This window comes from Haemaphysalis longicornis, unplaced genomic scaffold (assembly GCF_048455015.1).
Source record: "Haemaphysalis longicornis isolate Haplotype H1 unplaced genomic scaffold, Haemaphysalis longicornis Haplotype H1 scaffold_2, whole genome shotgun sequence".
Classification (NCBI taxonomy): domain Eukaryota; kingdom Metazoa; phylum Arthropoda; class Arachnida; order Ixodida; family Ixodidae; genus Haemaphysalis; species Haemaphysalis longicornis.
Genome location: NW_027526295.1, coordinates 167,890,925 through 167,914,952, shown reverse-complemented (window position 1 = coordinate 167,914,952; position 24,028 = coordinate 167,890,925). Strand labels below are relative to the sequence as shown.

The 24,028-nt window shown below is 50.2% G+C and overlaps 1 protein-coding gene across 1 annotated transcript in view; it reads right to left on the bottom strand.

Moving 5' to 3' along the window:
* LOC144168408 (uncharacterized) overlaps window positions 1-10,297 on the bottom strand; it is a 58,314-nt gene extending 48,017 nt beyond the window's left edge. The window contains exons 1-3 of the mRNA XM_077697403.1: window positions 9,344-10,297; window positions 7,947-9,202; window positions 2,463-2,762 (exon numbers count right to left, since the gene is read on the bottom strand). Coding sequence (XP_077553529.1) covers window positions 2,463-2,762; window positions 7,947-9,202; window positions 9,344-10,297 — 2,510 coding nt within the window. The remainder of the gene's footprint in view (window positions 1-2,462; window positions 2,763-7,946; window positions 9,203-9,343) is intronic.
* Between the last annotated feature and the right edge of the window lie 13,731 nt (window positions 10,298-24,028).

Below are 24,028 nucleotides of genomic sequence, written 5' to 3'. Positions count from 1 at the left end.
CAATCTAAGCCAATCATGAAACTAAGGCGAGCGCAGTGTATAATGGCGGTCCGTGACGACACAGACAGCCTTGATGCGAGCCGCATAGACCGTAGCGCCATATTCATCTCTAGTGTATATTGTAAGAAACTATGCATGACGCAATGCTTGCTGAAGTGCGGGTCCCCTAGACACTGGCCCAAATTTCCCTGTAGTTTATATTAGTATGAAACTATGCGCACGATGGCTCTTCCGCAGCGTCACTGTAACCAGTTCCGCAACAGGATTGGGGCTCGGCTTGGCGTCCCCCTCTCCACACGCGCTTTCTTTGTTCTTTCTTCTTTCGCTCTGTTATCAGTGTTCATCAACCATCGGCGCGAAATTTTTCCCTACATTCCCCATCTATTGCTCACACAATAAAAATTCCACTCCATAACCCCGAGGGGATACGATCCACACCGATGGCGATATCGAACACGACGGATGATAAAGTCTTCGCTTTAACTGCAGGAATGTGCAGTGAGTGCACATGTGGTATCAGGAAGGGTTATGTTACCTTCTAGATATTTCACTAATAGTATGGTGCAAGCTTGCTGACTCGTTTCAACCATAGAGTTTCTTACACTATACACTTACTAAGAAACTCTATGGTTCCAACGACAAGCGTAAAGATCTAATCACCGTCACTTCTTTATCTATTCTACTTTTAGGCGAGAAGGATGAATGGGCGAGCATTTTTGCGCAGCGCGGGACGCACACCCAACGTTCTCAAGTAGTTAAGAAGCTTGCACCCGTCTGTCGGGTGCCGCCGCGAGTTTAACCAAGTTCCATCTGTTGACAGGCGAGGCCCCTCAGACCTGCGAGTGCTGAATCGGGAAGAGCTAATGGCCGCAGGATGCTCGTGCGGCTTCAGTCATTTTTTTATTTGTGATAGAGTGCCCGCTGGCATAAAAGTAGCACATTTACAGATAGAGACGGGCACCCGCCTCTCGGAAGAAGGCAAGAAGAGAGCGTTGGTGTGGCCCCCAGAGCCACCGCTGGAGGTCGGGGGGTCTTCCAGGATGGAGGCCTGTGCCTATAAGGTGTGGACTTCTGGATTTCGCTGCAGTTGAGCCATTCGGCGTAACATTTAACGCGTTGACGAACCTTGGCTTACGGGTGCAATAGACTCCTGCACCTACGCAGATGTCTTGGTACCGCTTGAGCGAATAGGACATGCCCGCAGCAGCGATTTTGCTTTTTTTCTCATTTTTAGACTGCTTTCATGAGGAAAGACGAACAGAACTGGGGCGGGGGCAGCTTCAAGCCCATGATTGGTGCACAGTGATGAAAGTTACTAAGCAATCACAGTCTGCGGCGTTTCATAAGTCGTATGACGGCAAAGTAACGTAAGAAACGTGCGGCAGGCAGACTGTGCTGTAGCTATTCAAGCAGAACAATGGGCCTTCCGTGTGATGCTCGTAACGTTTTTGTTGTAAATTAAAGGCTTGAGGGTATGTCGACCGACTCGATACGTCTATATTAGTCTCAGTTTATAAATTGCACGCATCTAAGCAATTTAATGTTATGTGCTTCTACTGCGTAATAAGCGGGTAAAGCGTACAATTGATATATTTTGCCTTTCATATTTGTACAATTTTCCCCGAAATTTTTGTCGCTTTTTTCTTTTATTATTTTCTGCTTAAATTGCGATAAGTTGCGATTATTCTTTGTGTTTAATTCGTGTCTTTCATTTTAGTGATTTCATAACAATTTAAAGGTTTGTTAGCTAATTTGCTACTTGTTTCTATTTACACGTTGGGTCTGAAGGCAATTTTGATCTTTGAGGAGAAGAGTGCAAGTCGACCGTGTTTGATATAGTGTGTTCGAAGATTTACAGGGAAATGGCCTGGTTTTACTTCGGTGCTCATAATCCAGTTATGGGTTTTACTTGTGGCTCTTTTTATTCAAAATGTGACTCCATTCTTCTACCACCTTAGTGAATGGGGGTGGTCGTTTTAAATAGACGCTGAGATAAATTTTATCTCCCCTCATGTTGTTTCATTAAAGTTTACCCCATTTACTTATTATTACACAAGTTGACGAAGTCTACGCTTTTGCGCAGATCGCAGCCTCCGCGCCAGCCACCTTGATGACGCCACACTGTTTTGCAGCCTGTTTTTATGCTGTCTCAGCCGTAACATTATAATTTTCACCAGTTTTGTGGTTAAGATTCACTTTTAGCAGCGGAGCTGTTGTAATAAATGTTATTGAATCATCCGATCACTTTAAAAGTTTTCTTTCTTAAATTCCGCTCTCTCCATTCACGACCCCATAATCTGCTCCACGTTCTTCCTTGTACGCAGGTGAAGTCAGACAGTTTTCCACGAGCGACCTAATCAGGTGTTTCGCTACGGCTAACTGAATAGGATGCAGGCCACCTTGGTTTGGCAAACAAAGTAAGCGAACCCTTGGAGCTAAGACCATTACTAGGGGTAGTGTACCTGAAGTAGTCGCTGCAGCTGGCCATCACCACCCTGTGCACGGGGAAGGCGCCCCCGTCGGAGGTCTTGAGCAGGCCGTCGCAAAGCAGGCCCGAGGAGCGCATGTCCCACAGGGCCTCCGACGTCTTCCTGTCGAGCGTCATCCCTTCGGGGGCGGCCGCTACTGCTGTGTCGCTGTCGCTCATGCCGCACTCGCTGCCTGCTGCCGACTGCGCTTGGCCTCCGTGCGCGGGCGCCGACCCTTCTGGCCCCCGTGTTGTCCCGCCCGTGATGGAAAGGACGTCGACGTCGGCCCTGTGGCTACAAGCGCGACGGATAGCCGCAGCAACACAGCGGCTGCGCTTGCCGGCGCACAGCTCTCCGCTGTTTCTCGTCTTCTTCGTTGTCGGGATCGTCGTAACAGTGCCTGTGATGTGACGCATGCCCACTCCGGCGGATTGCCCACGAAGAGAGAGCTCAAGGAGAAACCCTACTGGGAAGTCGTGGGGAAGTTTACTGGGCTACCTGAACGGAGCGAGGCGACGTCCCGAGGACTGAAAGACAGCGTAGGTGCGTCTCATCCCCAACCCCATTAAACCTCCCAGTCTGGGTAACCTTCGCCCAATCACTGACTTCCTGCATGGGAAAGCTGCTAGAAGACCTCATAAAAGTGCGATTATAAGCGTACTCAGAAGAGAACGACATCCTGCCCACACCATGATCGGTTCAGACCCCGCCCTTTGTTGCGTTTTGTTGCGCTGCAGACGTAGGGAAATTGCCTTAATACAGAAGAGGGCGTCTCATGGAGCAGCGTACGGTGGTAGGAAAACAAGAAAAGGAAGAGGAGGGTCATCGGAAGCCATTACATTCGTAGCGGTTTAATGTAAATACAATTATTCTTTCTTTTTCTTTGGCTTTGGACTCCTTTCTTCAACCAAAGGCAATTCACCAAAAGCTCAATACAGAAGCAAAAGGCGCTAAACAACTCGCTTAAGGCTGCTGTGAATAAGTCTGAAGAATTCGCATCATAGTTCGTCCATAGAAGACGGGATGCGTATTTTATCCTGGATGCGTCGACTGCAGCGATACTCTTGGCGTGTGCCCAAAAACCGGGCACTTGTGGCAGCCTGGACATGCGACTGCAGGAACGCATTTATTGACATTAGAGTAAGACCTTTGTGGTCTATTCTCGGACGGATCAACGCTCAGAAGACATCGGCAGTTACGGTTTTCAGGGGAGATTTGCTAACTTCATTTTTCTTTGGTGCCGGGAGGATGTTGCATTCTGTTGCACTGGACGTAAGGCAATTACCTTAATGAAGAAGGGGACGTCTCATGCAGCAGCGTAGGGTGGAATAAAAATAATAGACGGAAGAGAAGGATCATCGGAAGCCATGTAGATTCATAGCGTTTTAATGTAAATAGAATATTTCTTTCTTTTACTGTGGCTTTGAACTTCTTTCTTCAACAGCACCCTTACACTCAGGAGGTCCTTCTACGGCTTAAGGATGAGATCAGAGAGCTCTCATCAAGTGCCCCAGAGGCATGCTTGCCATTTATGTAAAAGTGGCCCTTGGTAGCAGCCAGCACTACGTCATCCTGACCCATGGTGACACGAAGCACTTGTTTCGGTTAGGCTGAAGATGATGACGCTACAGGCGGACACATTCGAGAAACATGATTGGGGGGGGGTGCTCATTTTGATGTTATTAAAGAAGGCGAAGGCGGACAGGAACACACGACATTGGGACTGATAATGATGATGATGCCCTGAAATGTCTTCGCACGTACCTACAACGGGGGATTGGCCAGGGCTGAATACCTTACTGTAGGTCAGCTTGGAGGCCCTCAAAAGACTAGTTCCAAGGCAAGCCGACGGGAGCCCGCTACAAACAAAGAGCGGAGATAACCAGCTTCAACGAGGATAACGTCCCGCGGCATCAAAGGACAAAGATCGAAGAGTGCTGCGTTCAGACGAGGGATCTAAAGCTCGTCGGGCTTTCGGAGCCCGAGCTCGTGAGAGTGTTGTGTCGCCAGCTCCATCGTCGGAGACACCACGTTAGGAAGGGAAACCAGGCAAAGTTCACGTCACCTCAACGCAGACATCGCTAGTAGAGACGCATAGCACCATACTTAACTCTTACATTGCCCCTGCACCTCTACAGGCAATGTATGTGTTAAGACAACGTGGCACACGTGTAGGGACCCACCATTTCGTGTTTTAGTGAAGGGTCCACAGTTCACGCCCGTTGTTTGCCTTGTATCTCTTTCTAAAGCGAGGACGCCGAAGGCCGTCACACATTGTCACCCAGTATTCTTTGCATGGCGAATTGGCGTATTCCGCCGCTTCCTTGTTAAGTTGTCCTATACGCAGCTCGAGTTTTCAGCGACATAATAGAAAACTAGAGCTGCGTATAGCAGAACTTAAGGAAGCGGCGGAATACGCCAATTCGCTATGCAAAGAAAACTGGTTGACAATGTGTACGGTCTTCGGGGAACACTGTCCACGCGGAAGACATGGCGGTTGCTTCGATAGCTAATTGACCCGCTCAAAAGCAAGGGTGAAAGCAGCCGCACCTTGACTAAAACTCTTCATTCCTATCAAGGCACGACGAAAGACCTCATTCGAGGTCTTACCACAAAATACCTCAAGGCCGGGAAAGGATCTCCATTTTTACCATACACTGGGATCCCCGATCCCTTGCTCGACCGGGACATTTAGCTGCACAAGGTTCGAGCCGCGATCGCCGAAAGCAAGTGATCCAGCACACCCGGGTAAAGTAAAATCACCTACAAACTCCTGGCAATCCTTGACGACAGAGCCATGCAAAGCCTCACAGACCATTTGAACTCCTGTTGGCGCTCTTGCAAACTCCCTATTGTCTGGAAAGCCGCGGAAGTCCGGATGATCCCTAACAGGATAAATCTCCTCATATCGACTACCTGAGGCTAATATCTCTCACTTCGTGGGTGGGAAGAAGTTTTGAACGCATCAGACTCGTGAGGCTTCGACAACACCTGGACCACACAGGTCAGATGCCAAACACCATGTATGGATTCCGCAAGCAGCTTAAAACACAAGACGTGCTGATCCAGCTTAAGGAAGACATCCTGGTTCCAGCCTCCCGCCTCACCCCAAGAGCCATCCTCGCCCTGGACCTCCAAGGGGCATTCGACAAGGTGGCACATAGTGCAGTCCTACAGAGCCTAGCTGGAACGGGATGTGGACAACGAACATAGGATTACATTGCGGAGATTTTCTCGAACCACGTGCAGCCTTCAGAGTTGGAGACGTCTCCTCGGCCCCTATCCACCTCGGAGACAAGGGCACCCCTCAGGGGTCAACGTTATCTCCCCTCCTTTTCAACCTAGCACTACTCGATCTTCCAAGGCGACTCAACGAGGCTCCCAATATAAAACACGGCTTGTACGCAGATCACATCACTATTTGGACTGACTCTGATTCACTGGGTGGCCTTCAAGACAGCCTTCAACAGGCAGGGGGTATAGTTTATCAATATACATAGGAATTATATTTTTCTGCTGCCCGAAAAAATCAGAGCTACTACTAGTAAGTAAAAAAGGCACCGCCAAGGATTCCTGTGACATTCAGATTAAACTGGACGGCCACACTATCCACCCTTGCAATTACCTCAAAATTCCCAGGCTGATAATCCAAGCGGATACCAAGAACACTATCCTGGTGAACCACCTGAAGCACTCAGCCGGACACGTAACGCACATAATTTGTAGAATCTCCAACAGACAGCGTGGCATGATGGATCAGGACACAATACAACTAGTACAAGTATTTGTCATCTCCCGGATAACGTACTCAACCCCTCACACAGTCCTCTCCCAGGCAGAACTTGGAAAAAGTAAGCATAGTCATCCGAAAAGCCTTCAAGCAAGCTTCGGGATTATCCATGAGCACCTGCACCGCCCGCCTGCTCAGTCTAGGCCTTCCCAACACGGCTGAAAACTTATTGAGGCCCACCTCGCAAGCCACAAACTGCGACTAGGCTTGGCCCCTGCGGGCGACTGCTCTTGGAAACATATAAATGGCAGGCTCAGGGGCGACAGTAACCACAGCCGCTTCCACCAAAAATCAGAAAGAATGTCCACATCCAAAACCTCCCAAGAAATATGCAACCAGACAATCATTATGGCAGGAGAAAAGCTAGATCAGCGGCACTCCACAAACGGTATGGCGAAGGCTCAACAGCAGTGTACAGTAATGCCGCCCCTTACTAGCGTTATTGAGGAGCACTGGTTGCAGTTGTCACCTCAGGAGGTCAACCACTCACCAGTATAACAATCAAGAGCGGCTCCATCCAGGAAGCGGAGGAAGTAGCGACCGTCTTGGCCATAACACAAACCGCGATTACGATAATCCCCGATTGCCAAGCGGCATGCACAATCTACGTGGCTGGTGCAGTTTCTTCAATAGCACTGCGCCTCCTGAGCAAAACGTCTGCCTCTCATACTGTCAGAATCGTGTGGACCCCTGCCCGCTCCGAACTCCCGGGCAACGACACAGCCCATGCATTGGCCCGTGATCTCACAACCGGTACCCAGCGGAGAGCGCAGCCCAGCGCCGATTGAGACCTTCCAGGAGGTAAACCAATATTATAGAGTAGGTCAATACGACCCCGACCCAACAGAAGCCAAGGCTGCAGCCAGGCACGCGTCCAAGCAGTTGCTGCGGAATTGGGTTCCACCAGACCCCGTTCCCCTGCCCGTTGGATTGTCCCGCGGAGCACAAGTGCTCCTGCACAAGGCATGGGCTGGGGCCGCGCTCGCCGATCATGCGCTGGACATCACCAGCATGCCATCCAAGATCAGCTACCTGTGGCCGCTGTTGCCTGCACGTCCTGCTCTACAGGAGCCACGCCCAGTATACACTACGCGTTGTGGAAGTGTCCCGGCCTCCAGACGCTCCGTTGAAAGTGTCTCTTGCCCGGAGACCAGCTGCTATCGGACTGGAGAGAGAGAGAGAGAAGTGAACTTTATTGAAAATGTCCTGCGGAGGTGGTTGGGAGACCACGCAGGGTCGCCCGCCACCCGACTTTGTTTATGGCGTCTTCGTGATGTTGCCTCCCCAGCCTACGCTGGACCAGCCCGCAGATGGCCGTTGGGGACGTGCCCTCGACCACCCGCAGCTCAGTCTCTCGCGCTTGCCGGGAGAGAGCCACCTCGAGCCGCTGGACTGCCAGTAGCTGATTTGCTAGTTCGTGTGAATGCACTGCTCTTTGTATGTCTTCTGGCAGACGTCCAGGGAAGGCTGCCGCTTCTGTGGGGTGTAGTTCACAGTTCCACAAGATGTGAGTCCGGGTCGCCTTACAGTTGTTGCACACACTGCACACGTCGCTGCGGAACAGTTCCGGGCACACGTGGCGCGCGAGCGCCGGAGTCAGCACTGATCGCGTCTGTATCTGCCTATAAAGCACTGCTTGTTCTCGCGTGAGTTTAGGGTGGGGTGGGGGCATGGTCCGACGACCGTACCTGTACCACCCCAGCACTTCTGCATACTCTTGTATTGGATCGTTTTCTTCGTCGTCTCGGTCGCCTGTGTCGGCGTTCACTGCACCACACCTTTCACAGTCTTCGCAGTCCGCCCCAGCCGTTGAGACGAGGGAGGTGGTGGTCGTCGCGCATCTGGTGAGAGTTCGCGCGGCGGCGTCCGCCGTCTCGTTACGGTTGGGGTTGCTGCTACTGCATCCGTTGCTGTCTGTGGTAGTGTGTGCCGGGAACCACCTTAGATGGGTGGTGGGCACTGCGTCGCGCACTGGCTTACGCACTTCACTGCACCGTACCACTTTCACTGCTTCGCTGCACACCGTGTTTGTTGCGTAGTTCTTGATGGCCGAGCGCGAGTCACTCAGGATCGTGGAGCATCGGGGATCCGTGAGTGCCAACGCTATGGCCATCTCTTCCGCCTGGCTTGCCGACGATGCTCGGACGCTGCAGGCGTTGCAGATTTCACCGGTGGTGGCCTTGACCACCACGGCCACGTAGGTGTCTTGTCTATGTGGGTATTTTGCTGCGTCGACGAAGAGGGCCCCGGTGGCGGCAGCGTATGTGTCTGTAAGGGTCTTTGCTCGTGCTGCGCGTCTTCCCGGGTTGTTGGCCGGGTTGACGTTCCTGGGCATTGGTGAGACTTGGAGTCGTCGCCTGGCGCCTTCCGGTAGGGAGGGGGCTGCCTGTGTTTGCGGTGTTGCTGCCTCTGAGAAGCCCAGTCTGGTGAGTATGTTCCTCCCCGTCTTAGTCCTTCTGAGGCGTTCTATTTGGGCTGTCCGCTGGGCATCCGCAATTTCTTCTAGGGTGTTGTGGACGCCTAGCTCAAGTAGTTTGGCCGTGCTGGCGCAATTGAGGAGTCCCAGGGCAGCCTTGTAGGTCTTGCGTATTGCAGCGTTGATTTTGTCTCGTTCGTGGGCCTTCCAGCCGTGAAAGGCCCCGATGTAAGACACGTGGCTTGTTGCAAATGATTGGACCAGCCGGAGGAGACTTGCCTCTTTCATGCCTCGATGCCGGTTGGCCACGCGCTTGATGAGGCGTGTAGCCGCCCCCAGTTTGGTCACCAGTCTGTCGACTGTGGTTCCGTTACCTCTGCTTGCTTCGAGGAACATTCCGAGCACTCGGAGCATCGCGATTCTTGGGATGACGGTGCCATCGCTTGTGTGTAATGTGATCTTTTCTGCGCCTTGGGCGGCTTGTTTCCGGTATCTTCCCGGTGGTGGGATGATGAGGAGTTCTGACTTCTGTGGGGAACATTTAAGGCCCGTGTCTGCAAGGTGACTTTCAATGGTGTTGATGGCGGCTTGTAGCGTTTCTTCTATGTGGCCGTCGCTGCCCCCGGAGACCCACAGCGTGATGTCGTCCGCATATATAGTGTAGCAGACTTGCGGGACCTCCGAGAGCAGGCGGTTGGCCACTCCAATCATGACCAAATTGAAGAGTAATGGCGATATTACTGAGCCTTGTGGAGTTCCTATGCTGCCCAGCGCTCGTTCTTGGAGTTGCAGGTTTCCCGCCTGGATCTTGACGGTTCGACTGGACAGGAAGTCCCGGATGTAGTTGTAGGTGCGTTGGCCCACTCCTAACCGAGAGACCTGCTTCAAGATGGCCGAGTGGTTCACCTTGTCGAAGGCGCTCTGGAGGTCGAGGCCGAGCACTGCTCTGTTGTCTATGGTGGGGACTGTCGTGTCGAGGACTTCGTGTTGTAGTAACAGCACAGCATCTTGGGTACTGAGCTTCTCCCGGAACCCTAGCATGGTGTCCGGATAGAGGCCTTCTTGCTCGAGGTAACGTTGCCACCTGTTTCGTAGTACGTGCTCGAGCACCTTTCCCACGCATGACGTTAGTGAGATCGGGCGGAGGTGGTCTATGCTTGGGGATTTGCCGGGTTTGGGTATGAGTACCGTCCGGGCCGTTTTCCACTGCGACGGTAGCTTGCCAGTTTGCCAGCAGCGGTTGTAGTATTTCGTTAGGGCCGTGATGGCCCCATCGTTCAGATTTCGTAAGGCTTTGTTGGAGATCTGGTCGGGACCGGCTGCGGACTTGCAGTTGAGTTCCTGTAGCACGGCCCGGACTTCCCACTCCTCGATGTCTTTATCCAGGTTTGAATTGTTGGTTCCTTGGTAATCTTCGTGCTGTTCTGCAGGGGTACTGGGCAGATATTTTGCATTTATGCGCTTGCCTGTCTCTTCTTCTCCCAACTCCTTTAGTGCTGCTTGCATGGTTTGGGAGAGCCTGTGTTGTTGGCAACCCCTGGTCGATGTCTCGTCCAGGAGGTGGCGGAGGAGCTTCCATGTCTGGCCCTTGTGTAGTTGACCGTCGGCGGCGGCGCTGCACATGGCGTACCACTGTTGGGTACACAGTTCTTGGCTGTACTTTTCGATGGCTCGTCCTATCTCGGCCACTTTCTTTCGGAGCTTGCGGTTATGTCTCTGTCGTTTCCATCGGCGTTGTAGCGATTTGCGAGCTTCGATCATGTGGGCTAATTTGCTGTCGACTTGGATGATGTCTTCGTCGGTGTCGATTTCGGTGGTGGCTTCAGTCGCCGCTTGCTTGACGGCTGACGTCCACTCTTCGATGTCTGTGATGTCTTGCAGTTAATGGGAATCTTCTAGGGTCTTGCGGAATTGTGTCCAGTTGGTGAGTTTGTGCTGGCGGCGGGGTGCGGTTGTATGGTGTACACTTGTTGGGATTACGACTTCCAGGATGTAGTGGTCGCTTCCCAGGTTGCAGCCCGTATTGGTCCACGTGACGTCTCCCTTAGTCTTGGTTGATAGTCGGATGAATGTCAAGTCCGGGTTCGTGTCTTTCGTCGTGGAGGTCCCGATGCGGGTGGGGGTTTCTGGGTCCGAGTAGAGGGTGTATCCTGCTGCATAGAGCACTGCACGGGCCTGATTTTAAGGCCCGAGCCCGGCCCGAGCCCGCTTTGGAAAGCCCGAGCCCGACCCGGGCCCGTAACACCGAGCCCAGGCCCGGCCCGGGCCCGGGCATTCATAAGTGAGCCTAGCCCGGGCCCGGCCCGGGCCCGTCGCCTCAAGCCCAGGCCCGGCCCGGGCCCGTCGTCTCAATCCCAAGCCCGGCCCGGGCCCGTCGTCTCAAGCCCACGCCCAGCCCGGGCACGGTCTTTTTTTTTTAGCCTAGGGAGGGCCCGCATGTGTGTGACCAGGCCTGGTCTTAGACATTGAAGAAAATTTGTTTGTTATATTTGGTCGAGTGTCTTCGTAGTGGGAAATCAGACGGAGCATCTAGTCTGTACAAGCACGCCCTGAATTGTAACGCAAAAAATAAGGGTTTAAAAGTACACGTAGTTTAGCTCACACCACCTGCAGTTCACGCCACATGGGCGTAATAATAGCTCGTATTCTTACACGAGAGACACCATCACCTTTGATGACCAGACTCTTGGCAACTTCATGTGGTTGTTTCGGTCACAAGTTGGAGTTAATGAAATTTCTTGCTCTCAATTTGAATCCACGAGTATGTGCGTGCGTTGAAATATTTTCCCTAGAGTGGTTGTTAGGCGGTGGCGCTTCTCTAGCACGCGAGTTTGATTTCCAGCCACGGCAGTCGCATTTAGATTGGTTCGACATCTAAAACACACGTACATAGACATAGGTGCACAGCTCCAGGGTGGCTTAATTAATTCGTTCCCCGCTAGGGCATTCCTTGTAACCGTATCTTTGATATGTTATACACCAAAATATAAAATCTTGATGCAGTACATGAAATGTCATTAAAGTTACAGTATAGTGACTACCAGCCCTAGCAAAACACGTTTTTAAAACAATGTGTACAACTAACATCAAGAAGCGCGTAAAAGTACACTCAGAATATTCAATTTTATGCTTTTTTCTACACTTCACGTCGGAACTATTAACGGCCGGGCCTATGAATTCAAGCCCGAGCCCGGCCCGGGCCCGCGGCACTGAGCCCGGGCCCGGCCCGGGCCCGCCGATAATCGACTTCGGGTGGCCCGGCCCGGCCCGCGGGCCGGGTCGGGCCCGGGCTTTCGGGCCGGCCCGGGCCCGTGCAGTGCTCTAAATTTTTCCTGCAGCGTTGGCTTCGTCGAGCAGATCTCTCCCTTTGGTGGTTGTGCGGCTGTATCCCAGCTCTTTGTGCGGGGCGTTGAAGTCGCCTGCGATAACTATTGTTTCGTTTGCTGCCGTGCGTGTCGCTTTGTGTAACAGGGCTTTGAACTTTTGTTGCCGGTGCGTTGGATTGCTGTAAATGTTGACGAGCAGGAGGGTTTCCTGTCGTTTCTTGCCGACCACCACCTCGGTCGCGCAGTGTTCTATGGTGCTGCGGTCGAGGAAGTGGTCATGCTTGATGAATGTGAGTCCCTTTTTCACGAAAGTACACACTCCCTGCGCTGTCCCCTTGCCACAGTCTCTCGCACTCGGAGGGCTGGCGTGCGCTCGGTAACCAGGCAGGGTCGGTGCACTCTCCGTGTGGGTCTCCTGTACCATGATGATGTCGGGCGGTGAGTCGATGCTTTGTAGGTGTTGTTGGAGGACCGCCTTTCGGCAGCGAAACCCGTTGGCATTCCACTGCCATATTTTCAGGCCTGTGTTTGCGGGTGTTCGGGCCATGTTGATGCATGCGGGGAGGTGGTGGGGTTGCGCTTTTCTGTTGCGTCATCTTCACGGCCTAGCTTGCGATATAGGAAGTCTTGGAGCGCGTCCAGGCGGCGCTCTATGGCGGTGAAGCGGGCATTCACTCGGTGCTCGAAGGCATCCATTCTTTTTTCGAGGCGATCAATTCTCTCGGTGCACCTACGTAGGCGCACAGCAAAGCTTATCCCGCTGTTTGAGCGGGGTTCGGTCTCATCGTTGGCAGGCTGGGGGGTTCGTCGTCTTGTTCTTCCACGCTCTCCTCGGGGGAGGTTGGGCGTGGTGCAGGGTTTGCTTCTTGTTTGGGGGCATGCTTGCTCGTTGGTGGGACTTGGAAGGTAGGCTGGGGACTTGCCTGTGTTCTCGCTGTGTGCTGTGGGGGTTGTTGATGCCGCGGCGTGAGGGACTGGGGCCGGGGAACTCTCCCTTGTTCCCACTCCGGTTGCGGAGCGGTTGCTGCTGCCTTCGGTTGCTCCCGCTGCTGCTGCGGTGGGTTGCGAAGGTGCCGTAACGCCTCTTCGAGGCGCTGATCCAGACGTCTGATTTCTACCTTGAGTTCGGCGTTCTCTTCTTGTAGGGCTTGCATCGCGGTCTTGTGCTGCTTTGGCGGGCTGGTGCCTTGCTTGGGGTTCATAACTACGTCCGCCCACTTAACCCTTTCACAGGAGCGAGACGTTTTGCGTCCGTTTCTGCTACCGCGCCGAGCGCATCTGCTGCGGCTTTCGCGCCTGCCGAAGGCCGAGCGGTCCTGGTGGGCGGGGTTTCGCCGCGTGCAGCTGCGGCTCCTCTCCCGTTGACCTTGAGTTTCGAGAGGTGGGAAATTGGCGGGGATTCTGCTCGGTACACGTGCGCTCTGCAGCGGGGGTGGCTGCGCGCGTTCCCAGCGTCGTTTCTTGACTAAGTATGGCATTTTGAATCGGTTTTAGCAGCCGGGTGCCCCTGTGGGGTGTGGGCCACTACACAGCTTGCAGTGAGGCTTGCATTCTTCTTCGTGATTCTCTCCTGGATTGGGCTTTCCGCATGCGAAGCATATTTTCGTTTGAGGATGCGGGCATACGTCTTGACGATGCCCGATTTTGCCGCATTGTCGGCATACCTGATGGTGTTGGCGGTACAGGCTGCAGTGGAGTAAGACCGCGCCGTATTTCACCGTTGCCGGGACTTTGTGACCTTGAAACAGGACGATGACGGCATGCGAGTCTCCTATTCGGTGTGCGTCGATCGCCATGGGGTTGCATTGATTTACTACGTTAGCTCTTATTTCTTCCGGCGTGTCTGCTGCCGCTATATTGTAAATTACGCCTTTGGCTGTGCCGTTGGGCGCCGCGTGGTAAGCGTTTACTTCGTAGCTTTGGTCCCCTATGTTGAGCGTTCGGAGTTGGGCGTATTTAACCGCTCTCTGTTTGCTTGGGGTGCTCAACACTATGATATTTTGTGCCGCGTTAGCACATACAGTATCTTGCAGGGTTTCGTCTCTCGCTATGCCTGTAGCCGCCATTATGGCCGTCATTAGAGTTGTGGCTTTCACGCGGCCGGTGTTGAGCCCGCCTCTAGGTCGTACTATAATCTTGTGCTCGTCCCTAGGAATGTTGGTAGGCATACGAGCCGCCTTCGTCATAGTAGCAGTTACTCTTCTCACAAAGTGGGCTTTCGAGGAACGAGGTTCGTGCCTTTTGGCGGGAGACTCACCGGTTGCACGCGGCGGTTGAAGGTCCCTGTGCGATGTCGTCGGGCGCCGCGCGGCGAGGGTCCACCCCGCGGTGTCGCATTCTTGTAGGTCTTCACCGGCGACAGCGATTACGGTGCGGCCGTCTCGCTGGTCCAGTTGCATGTGGAAATTCTGGGGCTCTGCTTGTTCTCGGTCTGGCGCATGATCCGTGTCCATCGCAGACGCCATGCTCCGCGATGCGGCGACGGCTGTGGGGCTCTGGCTGGCGGCCGGCGGGCGCGCCGGCCCGAAGTCGTGCTAAGCCTAGGTTAGGCTTAGCTCCCGGGCCACGCTCGAAGTCTTCCAATCGCCAAAAATCGGTGAAAAGTCTAGTCGACTCACCAAAATTTGGTATCGGCGTGTTCCCTGGGTCGAGCTGTTTCTCGTGGTAGTAGAATTTCCTGGGTCCGCGGGAAAATTTCGGCACAATTGAGCATAACCGACGGAGCCGATGCGAGACACGTCCGCTCACCTCGGCGACCGCAGCGCCACCCTCGGACTGGACAACTCTACTGGAACCCACCACTAGAGGGCAGACGCTACTTTCTCTGTGGGAGTTCGCGAGCTCATCGGAGGTCTACCGCCGAATGTAACCTTTAAACCTTCCCCCCACCTTCCTCCATTCCCCAATCCGACCGACGTGTCCACCCTCCGTAATAAAGTTTTACGTTATGTTATGTTATGTTATGTTATGTTATGTTATGTTATGTTATGTTATGTTATGTTAGACTAGGTAGGAGGGCCCTTCCCCCGCCCAACCCAGTTTGTCTAAAATGCAGAAACCATTAAGAATAATAAAACAAACACGTTCCCAAACCCAGTACGACTAAATCATCTATTCCCTACACTATACTCCCCATAGTGTGAGTTTTGCGGCAATTCAGGAACGCTATCACATCGTCTGGGAATGCGACCGAAGCCCCAAACTCCCTCCCCGTCTCCAACTCTTTCCGTGAGCAGTGGGAGAGCATGTTCTCCAGCTCGAGCCTCGAAGACCAGATTATCTTGGTTGAACGATCGGACAGCGCCCGGATTGCCCACGTACTTCCGGACTAGGAAGCCACCCTACAATTTATTTTTGCTCAGTAAAGTTACGTCCTCCTCCTCCTCTACGACGTCGCAGTTTGCGACCCAACAGAGAGGTCAGACTGGCGAGTCGCATCCACCGGCTCACGACCGCCCCACGCTCCTGGCTCGTGGAAGGCGCGCAACTATGGCGTATTCTGTCCATTGGCGGCCTGGTGCTTGTCGTCTACCGGCCGTTAGCGGTTGCCTGCTGTATCTTGGCACCCGTGCGTGACCAGGTATTGAGCTACCTTGGTGTTCTACCTTGTCGAGGTCCCGGTACGCGTGACATTTGCCATTTGGCAGCAGCGGCCGAAATCGACGCCCGTCTTCACGTATGTCATTTTAAACCCAGGTTGGTTCACACGCTCTTCATTAGTGTACTGCGCATTTGCTGTTTTGCCGCTGCTGCCAAAAGTGCCGAAAGTGAAAGTGTAACAATACTTGTCTTTACGTGATTTTTCAGTTGACATTGAAAAATTCTTGAAAGATTTAAGAGAGAAGATTCGCGAAATGCGTAATGCACTCGAGAAGGGACTGCGTAAAGAATACAAAGAACTGTAGTCCTCAATTAGCTTCTTCAGTCAACAGTTTGATGCAATGGCGAAGCGTCATATTAAACTGGGAAAGGAAAATTATGCGCTGAAAAAGGAACACGCTTCCTTTTGACTGAGTGACAATCGCTGAGAGAGCTAGCAACCGGCTCTGAGCAACACATAGCTGATCTTGAACAATATTCCCGAAATAAGAAGATAGAAATAAAAGGTATACCGTTCTCCAAAAATCAAAGCCTCCCACAGTTTCTCAAGCAGATCGGTGATGTCATCAAAGAGGAAATAACTGAACAGGACATTGATGCCTGTCTCCGCGTGCCTAGGAGGGATGAAGGCTGCCCTAACATTGCGGTGCAGTTTCGTTCCCGCGCGAAACGCGACCTGGTTATCGAAAAGGCCCGGAAGAAGCGTCTTAGAACCTATGACTTTGGGCAGGTGCATAATTCCCCGATGTTCGTGAATGACCATCTGTGCCCGACACTCAAAATGTTGCTTGGTCAGGTTGTTGCACGGAAAAATGAAAAAGGATGGATGTACGCACGGACACGGGGTGGCAAATTCTTTGCCCGCAAAAGTGACTCGTCGCGTGTGCTGCGCGTGACCCGTTCACAAGACCTTGAAAAGATTCAATAAATGCCTTCATACCTACTCAGCGTTGCCCTTATTGCACACGACAAACATGGAGAATGCTGTGTATTTCACTTCTGATTTATCCCGTCTTTATCAAACTGAGAAACGCCCTGCATTTTTCTTTCATCTAAATGCGCCGTCTGCCAGGAATAAGGATGACGATCCCAATGCACTTTTCTCGTGTTTTAATTTGTCTTTTGACGTTCTTATGTTGACGGAAACATGCTATCAAGACGAGAGGGAAGTACTTAAGATGACTGGCTACAACAAGCATTGCTTGAATCGTATGAACAAAAGCGGAGCAGGCATATTGCTACTAACGAGAGATTCACTGAAATGTGACGTCATTCAGGAGTTCTGTCAAACCGCATGTGATTATGAACTTTTAAATTTCTTGCAATCGCTATATTTATTCTGTGGGGTATCGGCCTGCAAGCGGGAGTGTATCTGTATTTCTAGCCTTTCTAGATATGTTTTTGGGCTGGGTTAATTATAACGGTTTGGACGTGGTCTTCGCCGGGATATAAATATAAACATGTCACTTCCGTCGTCAGAAAACTGCCATCTGATGACGCTTCTGGATTCAAATGCCTGCACAAACACCATTAATGCGCCCACTCGCGTTCAGAATTAATCTTCAACGCTAATTAATGTCTTCATCGCAAAAATTAGCCTTAAAAAACAGTGTCGGGCGTTATTGGCGTCAACATCAGCGATCACCTGCCAATATTCCTTATAGGAGAAAGCAATACAGCGACCAAGCCTTTAAAGTGCACCCCCACAAGAACTTTTCAAAGCGTAAACTCATTTCTACTTCAGCAATTTCTTTAGGACCTATCAGAAGTAAACTGGGATGATATGCATCGGCAAACAAACCCTGACACTGCATACGACACTTTTCTGTCCCTATTCGCAGCCAGCTACAAAAAGTTATTCGTTCATACGCCCTTATCAAATAAAAAGCCCGAAAAACATGGATTTCAAAGCATTTACTTCAATTAATTAACAAAAGGATGCCCTTTATTGGGACTTTTTATGGACAAGAGACCCTGCTGACCTACGCACGTTTAAAACTTTTTTGTAATAAAGTCACAAGTTACTTGAGGCAAGCCAAACAAAATTACCTGCACAATTTATTTAACCCTGAAATATTAAGACGTAGCGATTTACTCTGGAAGAATCTTAACACTCTACTTGGTCGGAAGCAAGATAACACGGCGGGCACTGAAGTAATACAAAATGGGATACGCAAGTCCGGTCAGAAGCTGGCCAACGCTTTCAATAACGTTTTTGCATCTATTGGTGAGAGCGCTTACGACCCACGTTGTTTAGAATATATGGCACCCAGAAACTAGAATAGTGCGTTCTTAGCGCCTACAAATGAGCACGAACTCCTTTCCAGGCTTAGTTCATTCCGAAACTGCAAAGCACTTGATGTAGATGACGTACAGTTTGGGCCTGTGACATACACAATGGATATAATCTGCCCTGTCCTTGCACACATTTACAATCCTGTCTGTCAACATGGAATCTTTCCAGCCCGCATGCAACTTGCAAAAGTCGGTATTGTATTTAAAGCTGGTGACAAGAACGACTTCTCGGATTACCGCCCTATATATGTACTGCCGGTTTTTACAAATGATTGGACAAACTAATAAATGAGCGAATGACTTCTTTTTGTGACAAACATTCTGTAATAACAAACTCCCAATTCGGTTTCCTGAAAAATCTATCAACCGAGTCTGCCCTTCTAAAGCAAAAAAAATTTATTTTAAACGCCTTTGAAGCTAAATTATTAACACTGGGTGTATTCGTTGACTTTTCAAAGGCATTCGGTAGGATAAATCACGCGACGCAGCTAATAAAACGTGATCACTATGGCTTCAGGGTAGTTTTATTTAGTTTGATTCAATCATATCTTCCTGTTCGCTGCCAAACCGTTGCAATAAACACGCACTTGTCTGAAATCAAACCTATTAGACCCGGGGTTCCTCAAGGTTGCATCCTTGGGCCATTACTTTTCATTCTATACGTAAACGATTCAGCGGAAATTGCCCTATCAAGTTCGTCATTTATACTGATGACACTACATTATTTCTAACCTGTAAAGATAGTACAAAGCTATTGGTCGAAGCAAATCGTGCATTAAGTACACTGCATCGTGGGAGCGTATGCAATTCGTTAAACATAAATACCCCTAAAACGAAGGCTGTGCTTTCGAGAGCGAAAAACTGAAGATAACATGTTAATGGAAATCTTATGCTTGGTAAGTCTAAAATAGAAATTGTAGGTCAAGCAAAAAGCCTGGTATTGCTATTTGAGGAACACATGCTCTGGAATAGGCACATCGCAGCGATTTTAACAAACTTCGCGCGTATTACAGGTGGCCTTATGAGGCTGCGTTTCTATCTCCCAAGAAGTGTTAAGCTAATAATTTATAATTAACTTTTTGTATCCAAACTAAATTACTCCCAGTTGGTCTGGGGAAATACAACAATGCCAAACATAACAAAACTCCATTTCCTACAAAAGAAAGCTGTGAGAGCTATCTCAAACTTGCCACATGATGCTCACACTGCACCCATTTTTAAAGAATTTTGTATCCGCGCTGTTCCTCATTTGTATAATGACACGCTCGACAAGCGTTACTACACAGGAATGACGCGAAACAACATTATCACCGATCAATTATCAATTATGAAACGAAACTGTCCTGTTCATCATACTCGCCATGCTAAAACATGGGTGATTCCCCATACACGCACAAACTATGGTCGCCAGTTGCACACTGCCGTCAATAATGAACTCGCTGGGTACGTAGATATAATTTGTGTGAAACTGCTATTATAACGTCGTCCTCATTTTTCAATATTAGGTTTGTTTTCGCGCATGTGCTGATAAAGAATACTTGCCGTATAAAGTTTCAACTGTGAATATAAGTTTGTTGCCGTTTCGCATGTATGTAATTTTTTGTACATTTCTACGAAGGGGCACAGAACCCTGCAAGCCTTCTTTTTCTGGATTTTTGTCTGTGCCCCTGGTATCTGTGTTGTTGTTGTCGATACCAAAATAGAATAAAGACACAGCCATCGTCTGCGCCTCACATCGCCTCATGAACGCACGCCGCCTTTGGACGACTCCGCCACGTCACTGTCAACTTGTGGTGAAAATTTGTATGTCTGTTATTTTGCTTACTTTTCAATTTCCATCGCTTCCAGTTTCTAGTTCTCAGGTATTTTTGTTTGCATTGTGCATTGTGTGACATTACATCTTTTCATAACAGTCACAAGCGCCATCGTGTTATCACTGGCTCTCTGGTAAACCCCAGTCACCACTGAGCACTTCATTTCAACAACGTGTTGTCAGGCCTCCCCTTTCCCCCTAGAGAACCAATTGACCGGATGAGGCATGGTATGTACACTGACGACATCGTGGCCTGGTCGGGGATGGGGCCGATGAGAGAAATTGGTGAACTATCAGAGATCAGCGGACGTCATTCGTGAGTACGCACAGCGTGTAGCTTTAATCACAAAGACCACCTCCGATAAGTATTTGACTCCGTGGCATCAAAATGAAACCCACCAAGTGTGTCACAGAAGAGAGGATAATACAGTGCATGAAAGGCAGGGAGGTTAACCACAATACAGTCCGCTTGGCTACCATACGCATGGGAAGTGGGGAAGGAGGGATTTAAAGAGAAAGAAAGGGTATTGAAAAGACAGGGAATAGAGCTTGAGGAGCAAGATAAGAAAAATTAAAGATAACTACAAAAACAAAACAATGGGCGATAATAAAGCCTAAACTGAAATGGTAAACTAACCAAATGACAAATGAACAATGGTACACAGTGTCTCTACAATCGCTCAGACAGGCCTGTGTCCTTTAAGAAACGAAGTAATGCTTTTGTGTCCTTTTGGGACTGTGAGGGGCAACGCCTGTGGCTGGTTGTCGAGTTTCCGTCCTTAGCATTACTTACCAGGGCGACAAGATCGACACTTTTTTACTCTAGCGAAGCATGTGGCGGCATAAGATCCTCAAATATAGGTTAGAATCAGCACCAAGACGAGGTGGACGCGGGAGGCGCCCGTGTTTCGCCGCATTCAGGCCTTCGTTTATAGCGTGTTTCTGATGCCACTCCATACGCATGCACAACCGCCACGTAACTCCACAAACTCAGCACCATTATCCCCAAAGCCTACAAGTAGATATTGAACCTGCCCCTGAGCAGCTCTATTGAAGTCTATTGAACCGCTGCTTAAAACAGGAATTTACAACAGGCCCAAATGGCTCGTGGTAGCGCACTTCTCAAACTGGATGATGAGTCTGTCCACTATCACCCCGAGTCGCCAAATGTTACCTGGACTGGGAATCAAACCGCCGCTGGAGGGGGGAGCAATGAATCAAGACCCCAGGAACATAGAAAACACTTTGACATTACCTCTCCCTTGCGGAAAGTACATCCCCCACATCCCGGGGGGTGGGAGGCCAGAGGCATATTCAGGATCCAAGCCTACCTTATGCGGTGGATGCTTCACCGCACCCAAAGCCTACAGCTACAGCCAAGATAGCCACTCTCAGGACAGGTGGTCAAGTTCCTCCCACCTGCAACATACTCCAGGCAGAGGTCGCAGCACACTCCAGCACCAGCCCCATGATTTTCGACTCGCAGCACCGTTCCTTTCTCGACTGCACTGTGCACCCTGCGGCCGGTCCAACCACAACTCCCGCCGGGCCCCGACATATCAGGACATCCGCGTCAATGACGCAGCCCATAGCCTCCCTCACCTTTTTCCGTTATTTAAGGAACCACCAGCTCTGAGGTAGAAGACATTGTAGTTCAAATAAAGCGAAAAAAGTGAGGCGGGCAGCTCATGTTATGTGCGTGAAGTACAACAGGTGTATCATTCGTTTAACGAAACGGCTGCCAAGGAATTCATTACGCTGAAGTAATTTTATAACGACAACGCCGACCGGGAAATCCGGATAGTGGGATTGTATGTAGCTGATGCTGTTCTGCATTGTGATGTTGCTTTCGTGATTATGTCGATGTCGAGAAATAAATCTTATAAAGGATGGTAAACAAAGTAAACGAAGACTAAAGATTCGATTGAGAGGTGAACTAAGCAAATCGTGGGACAAATAATGAACACGACAAACTCACGTCAGATAGTTCTGGCTGGAAATTTGTGGTCGAGGCATTCGACTTGCAGAGGACACAAGCACAATGGTGGTCGTGGTTAACTATCGTCCACCTTTTACAGCCTGCAATGCCGCTTCTGTATAGCCGCAGGCACCGCGTGGTAGGAGGGTGTACCCAATACCCACCAGATCCGCCAATCCTTTACCACCAGGGTGATTGGCCAAGGCTCTCAGCCATTGTAACGGGAGGGCCCAAAGGAAATTTCAGCGGATTAATTACGGCAGAAAACGTGATTTCACCACGCGCCGCGCCAAGCTTCGCACTCAATATGTTGCCTCACGCAGCGTCGTAGCAGTCACCACAAACCCGGGGCGCTATGAAGGTGACCGAAATGCCGGAATAACAATTAGTAAATCGGACACCAGTGCTTTCGCATTCACTACACCATAAGCAGTGATTGAGTGTCCTGGTAATCTCTCTCTCTCTCTCTCTCTCTCTCTCTCTCTCTCTCTCTCTCTCTCTCTCTCTCTCTCTCTCTCTCTCTCTCTCTCTCTCTCTCTCTCTCTCTCTCAGAGCACCAAAACTTGGAGGGAGCAGAGCGAGAACCCAAGGGAGAAGAATTAGCTCAACAAAGAACTATAAAGCCATCTTTACAGATTGTGGAAGAGAAGAAGAGGTGGCTAACGTCTGTTCTGGAATACGCCGCCGAGTCAGTGCACTTCATTTGCTTGTAACGTGAGACTTAGACAATCAAATCATAAAAAACGAAGAAGACCCCGAATGCACTCGAGACGTCTAGAAGGGGATTAGTACGATGCAGCATAAGTCCATCAGAACAGAAACAACCTTAGAAATATTTAAAACATTTCTTAGTATTTTTCAGGAGTTCAGAACAACATTTATAAGGCTGTTTTCATGTCCGTGGGACACGACTGCAGTTATAGCAGCAAGTTCGGGTACGTGTTGCGTTTACTGTCGCCATACTCGTTCACTTAAAGCGAAGTGCAAATGCAGTGTCTTGATCTAACTTGTTTGATATCTTCGTCACTATAAAGCCAATTCACTCATATACATGCACAAATCACAGGGTCCTTTCTTACGGTTGAATAGCCTTCTTTACTTGTCTGATTCCCCCTATCGGTAGCTTGGGTTGTACCATTAAGACTACAGTAGTTTTGCTCATAGAGTGCAGCAGCTAAATCTAATGTACCGACGAAGTACACGTTGTAGTTTTAACAAGTTGATGAAAAAGATTAGCCAAGGTTACATAAAAGCTTCATAAAGTTCCATAAATACAACATTCACTCGTGGTGTAATAACCCAAAGGTATGTACCACCTATTGACGATAAAGAAGAAGGACGTAAGGACGATATAAAAGTTACACGGAATGAAATAAGCAGAAGCTAAAAAAGACAACGTTTGCCATGCCGATGGGGCCACCAGGAACAACGATGACAACCCATGGTTGGATGGGTGAGATAGGGTAATACAAAAGAAGAGCGCATTAAATTGACACATAACAGGGGAAGGAGTTGTGCCATGACCAGAACAAGAACCGTCGCATGTCCGTCGTCCGAAGATAGTACTTGCCGCTCTCAACCGGTAAGATAAAACAGCACTCAAAGCCATAACAGCGCTTCTTTAGCGTTCCTAAATAGAACCCGGATGGCCGGCTGAACAGTACAGGAAGTGAATCAATGTCGCGAAGGAAGTCTCCGTTCGCAGTGTGTGCTCCTAGAAGCGTTCTGGAGCTCCCACCTAAATGCAAACAGCAGAGACACCGTAAACTGGTGCTCATTTGTAAAATTTTCCTAATTGTTTTGTTTTCAATGCGGCAGTTTCCTCGATTTGTACTTTTACAAACAAAAATAGGCCCCAAACAGGACCACATTGTCCCAATTGGTTCGTTCAGCAGCTTACAATGGATAATCGGAAAGCAGCGGAAAAGCCCACTTGACCTGAATTGTAATCGCGCAAGCAATATGACGTCAACAAAGACTATAATGCTGCGACAAAGCTAAAAAAGGCCCTCCAAGCGACCAGACGACCACGGCGCCAGGACTAATGCCAGGAGGCGGCCGGACAACAAGTTAAGCTTTCCCCCGAAGGGCGACCGTTGAAGAGGGCTGGAGAATGACTCCCGTACTATGCCGGTGGCGACGTCGCCAATACACGTATTCCACAAAGGCGCACTGTCGTCAAGCCGGCGGCAGACCGGAGAGAAGAAAAAAGAAGAAACATCCCCCTCGCGAGGGGCACGATCAAATGCAGAGCATTTCTGCGGGGGGGCGCGCCTGCAAGTCGTATGGATTACGTATTGGTTGTTGTTGTTGTAATTGTTGTCTTCCAGCGTAGACATTGT